General features: G+C 45.4%; 1 protein-coding gene across 1 annotated transcript in view; it reads left to right on the top strand.

Moving 5' to 3' along the window:
* The window catches only part of LOC100748854 (inactive tyrosine-protein kinase 7-like), a 38,350-nt gene extending 33,627 nt beyond the window's left edge, over positions 1-4,723 (top strand). Inside the window, exons 7-10 of the mRNA XM_012389671.3 lie at positions 1-206; positions 275-550; positions 652-837; positions 933-4,723. The exon at positions 1-206 is cut by the window's left edge and continues 6 nt beyond it. Coding sequence (XP_012245094.1) covers positions 1-206; positions 275-550; positions 652-837; positions 933-1,987 — 1,723 coding nt within the window. The 3' untranslated portion in view covers positions 1,988-4,723. The remainder of the gene's footprint in view (positions 207-274; positions 551-651; positions 838-932) is intronic.
* The last annotated feature ends 675 nt before the right edge of the window (positions 4,724-5,398 follow it).

Here is a 5,398-nt window from a genome sequence, read left to right as displayed (position 1 = left end):
AGTGCCGTGCAAGTCTCAGGGTGCCACTAATCCGACGGTGAAGTGGATCAAAGAGGGGGCAGACGAGGAATTTCCAAAGCACGTGCAAGATATCAATGGAACTCTTCACTTCAATGGAGTTCTCGAGGAGGACAAGGGTCGCTACACGTGTATAGCCAGCAACGCGCAGGGATCGATCAATCACACGATCAGCATCGACGTAGTCAGTAAGTGCGATCCCTCGCGATCCGGTTCGTCGCGAGCGTTCCTATCACGCGCTTGTTGCTTGTTACAGTCGCGCCGAAGTTCACCATCCAACCGCAGAATCCGACGGAGGCGATCGAGGGGTATCCGGTGATGCTGCACTGTGCGGCCGAAGGCGATCCCAAGCCGACCATCCAATGGGACAGGGACTCTCGAATGAACAATCTGAACAATTCCCGCTTCGAGGTACTCGGAAACGGAAGTTTGTACATAAAGGAAGTGTACATGAGCGACGAAGGGAAGTACGGATGCACGGCGGGCAACAGCGGAGGTTTGAAGCGGGAAGAGGTTCAGTTGAACGTGAAAGGTAAGTATCTTGTTCGTGGTCTGGCATTTTTTCTTTTTTCTTTGGCGTTTTCAACGAGAATTTCCGCGGTGATACGAAGACGGTGTACGGTTTGCTTGCAGCCGGCGACACGTACAGATTCGACGTGGATTTGGAAGTGGGAGACGACGGATCGATGATGACGAAGACGGTTATGATCACTCTAAGCGCGGCCGCGGCGTATATGGTGTTGGTCGTGGGTCTCATGCTCTACTGTCGTTACCGTCGACGTCGTAGGAAGCAGCAGTATCTCCAAGAACAGGCAGAAGGTATCTATCTCCTTCGATCGCTCGACGAAAGCGTTTCAGACTTCGCGCCGTTGTAAGTGTGTGTGCACGTGAATAATCCGATTTCAATCGCGCAGAAAAACTGGAGAACGGAGAGGTCCAAGAGGAACAGACCGAGCTAAAAGAGACCAGCAACAGCAAGGTGAACTCGACCGGTAGGAAAAAGGAGAACCGCGATTCCCACAACAAAAGCGACGGCGCGGATACCGCTCAGAGTCAGAGCAGCAACCAGTCGAAGAAATCCAAGTCGAATTACGACAAGATCGCCGCGTCGCGTACCAATTTGAAGGAACTGAAACCACTGGGTCGCGGTGAATTCGGCGAGGTCTACTCGACCAAGTATCAAGTCGACGGTGATAAAGAGACGCTGGTCATGGTGAAGAGTCTGATCAATACGAAGGACGAGACGGCTCTCCAGGAGTTTAAGCGTCACCTGGATCTTCTCCACAAGCTGAACCACGAGAACGTCGTGAAACTGATCGGTCTGTGCCGCGAGGAGGAACCGGACTACATGATTCTCGAGTATACCGACTGGGGAGACCTGAAGCAGTTCCTGATCGCCTCGCGAAAGGACAATAACTCGAGTCCGACCCACGAGTCGAAGCCTCCGCGAGCACCGCAGCTATCGGTCGCGCAGATTCTCTCCCTGTCGAATCAAGCGGCGAAAGGCTTGAAGCATCTCGCTGACAGCCGTCTGGTTCACAAAGATATCGCCGCCCGAAACTGTCTAATCGCTAGCAACCTCACGATCAAAATCTCGTTGCCGTGCATGACCAAAGAACCGTATCAACAGGAATACACGAAACATCGAAACCAAGTGATCCCTCTGAGATGGTTGCCCTACGAGGCGGTCTACGAGGACGAATACTCGACCAAGAGCGACGTTTACTCGTTCTCGTGTCTCGTCTGGGAGATGTTCCACCAGGGTGAGCTGCCGTTCATCAAGATGAACGACGAGTCCGTGTTGGCCGCGCTGAAAGCTCAAACTCTCGCGTGGAAGCCTCACAAAGCCGCGCCGCCTGCCTTGCAGGAGCTTCAAGCTCAATGTTGGGCCAACGACCCGCGCGAGAGACCGACCTTCGACGAGGTCGTCTCGAAAATAGGTGAAATTGTCGTCGACAGTTGTCTCTAGATTGATCGACAATGCCACGAGGCTCTAAATCGGAGATACCGCGATATGGGTAATGGCCGCGCGAACTCGCCGTTGAACTCGTCGCGTTCGGATGACCCCCGATTCTCGCTCGATCCCGCGACGATTACTCGTGTCACGGTATTCTGTCGCGTCCATTAGATCGATAAGAATATAATTTATTTCTGACAGAAGGATCCGCTCCAATGATTGCTAATGTCGGATTAAGTAAGGATACTTACGATCCAGTACACGCTACAATATATACGACTAACGCAATATTTAGTATTCAATATCAGTGTAACGATAGGTATATCGATCACCGCACATCGAATATTCGTAAGATACGCTATGTTGTCGTTACGGCAGAAATCGCAAGCTACAGTGTGAATGTTAAGAAAGTATCACGACCATATCAACATTGAACGAACGACGATTTTTATATCCCGCCTAATTCAAGTCTACACGTTGTATCCCGTTAAGGTCTAAGGCTTAAGGATTATTTATAGCGTACACTTGCGTCTGACGCGTACATATATAATTATATGTAATACAAATTTGATATATACATATACATATGTATATGTGCGTGCGTACACAGGATGGATCAAGCGATCGAGAAGGTCAGTTCCGTGTATCGTTCGTATATCGACGATCGCGCGAATGATGATGCGCGATCGAGTATGAGCCGTTTCGTGTACGCGCGAGATGATAAGAAACGAAAGGAGAAAATAGCCAGGAGCGATTACTGTCGACTCGAAGAAGATAAAGCAAACGGCCTTGTATATACCGTGGGTGTAAGCGTAAGTTCGTTCGTTAAGTACAATCGCGATATTCGAGTTTTCATTTTTCATGAATTGCACACACTTTCGAGAGATGCGACGCTACCGTTCTCATTGTTTCTCGTCCCTTTCCAAAGGGGAAAAAATCCTTCCGTTTGTTAAGAAAAAGATCACAAAGGAAGATTTTACGGTCACGTAGAAATTTTATAACGCGAATCGTCTTTCCATTTTTTCCATTTTTGTACTTTGGCGGCAGGCAGAATAGATTAAGAAAGGAGCATCGTTTTCTTGGCTGAATACGTCGATTGTCGATGTCACGAAATTCATACAACGAAACCGTTTCCTTTCATTTTGGTTTCTTTGGTTTCGTTTCGCGATGAGATCTTCTTTTCGGCTTCGTCCCATGGCGTTCAGTTTCCGGGAGTTGCGCCCGCGTTTCCGTATCTTCGGCTTTCATTCCGAGTTCGAGGATCGAACTACTCGAAGGGTACAAAGAACCACGAACCGCGAACAAGTTTTTAGCCGTACAGGATAATAGAGGGATTATAGGTCACGGTTACAATTCAGCATGAATACTCGATACGATCGTGTTAGGTACGTGCTATTCCCGCATCGGATATTCTACCACGATGATTATCATCGTAGCTCGCGCAAACAATCGCAAACATATATACGTACAGAGCTGTCAACGTGGAAGTGCGAACACCGAACCGGAGGTGCGATCTCCTAAAGTCGTAACAATACCTTCGGTTGTTGCTAGTTATCGAGCTTCTTCGAGATAATCACGATGCTGGCTGAAACACGAGAGAGGGTCGATCAGTATTCAAAATATTCCTCAGCTCTGCATACGTATACGCAATATAAAATATATAATGTATCATATACGCATCTAGATGTACGAGACAGTAAGATAAACACTGCCAATGAGTAATCTCTGTAACGTTAAACGTTCTCATAATCATAGCGAATACGACCATTCCCTAATTTAATGCACCCTCGTCGCAACGAAGGTATCGTGCGAGAAGGGCAACCTTGCTCCACGTGCCTATGCAAATCACGATTTTGCAAGGGCGTTCCGAGCGTTGTCGTAGATCGTTCGCTTCGATCGCTTCACATTTTCAACGCGTGCACAGTTGCCGCTGGATCTCGCGCAATATTCCACAAACTGAGACTTTGTTCTTCTTGCTTCTGATTTCGATCGTCAGAAGTTTGCAAGCGATCGTCGATCGATACGGTATAACGGTGTTCGCGGACGCGCTCGCAAAGGTCCGGCCTGAATTTTCAAATGCTTCCTAAATGTTCGCAGTATACGCCAAGAAATATTCTTGTAATATAAAGTACGTTAGGAACATACCTTGCAGCAACTTGACTGGCGGTTCGTAATCGTTGCAAGACTAATTAGTCGAGTTATATCACGGATCTAACTATGCTCATATCATTCGCTGATCGTATTTCCCGGGGCTGCGATCGTCGACCCGTCGACTTGTCTCTCGTCGGATCGAGAAGATTCGCCCTGAATGTTTTCCCTGCCGTTTAACGATCCGCAGTGGTCGTCGTCATTGATCGCAACATTTTTTCCTTTCCCAATTTATACCGATAAATGGTTCGGTTTCGCCGGGACTTTTGTACGTTTGATGCGTGGTCGTTTCGAACGATTTCGTGGCAAGACGAGGGGTTGACGCGGCCGACACACCGACGCGAAACAAGCGCTGCGCCAGTGATTTTTAACGAAGCGACCTATTACTTCTAATATCTAGTCATACACGATGAGAAAAGCGTAAGCGAGCAGCGAACTCAAGATCCATTTTTACACGACGTTTCATATCCCTAGGCATTTTGTAATCCATTTCTTTTTTACAGTATTTTGTAAATATTTGTACTTTTTTATCTACATCGTACTTATGACTCTTTGACATAGTATATGCTACGATTAAATAAAGGTGGACAAAAAAAAAAAGAAAAAAAGAAAAAATGGAATATCTCGATTTTGTTTTTTATTCGATACCCTCGCATATCCCATGAAATCCAAAGAACTCGGTGTATCTGGACTGAAACTAGGGTCGATGAGGAAGAAAAGGAACGCCGGTGTATTACCTAATCAAATTTATTTTTACTTAATATTTCGTGGTACAGTCTATGTCTATTACGATATATAAAATAACGTAGTCGTCGAATGTAAATGGGTGAAACGAAAGAACGTTCGTAACGCCGACTGAATAAGCGCCCGGAAAAGAAAATCGAGTCAGAGGCAGTCGTACTGTGATTATTCGATACTTTATGTATATTTATATTTATATATTTATATATATATTTCATATATGTATAGGAAATCAACGTGTATACGAAGAGAAAACCGATAAACGCAGTTTGACGCGAAGAGTATGTTTAGTAATATTTATATATTTATATATAAAGTCTAATGAATTACTTAATCTGTTACTTAGTACTTAATTCATTAATATAGTAGCAGCCTCACTCTCTAAATAGTACTAAATATAATAATGGTATAATGCGGTAATTATCGTTAATATAGATTATTAACATTATAAATAATCATCGTCAGAATCGTATAATAAACAATAGTACAAGGTGTTTTTTGTGATTTTAGTGTTTTTTTTTTAAATGTTATCAT

Source organism: Bombus impatiens, unplaced genomic scaffold (genome assembly GCF_000188095.3).
Source record: "Bombus impatiens unplaced genomic scaffold, BIMP_2.2 scf_0647, whole genome shotgun sequence".
Taxonomy (NCBI): Eukaryota; Metazoa; Arthropoda; class Insecta; order Hymenoptera; family Apidae; genus Bombus; species Bombus impatiens.
Note: the sequence above shows the minus strand (reverse complement) of the source record. Positions and strands in the feature narration are given on the sequence as shown.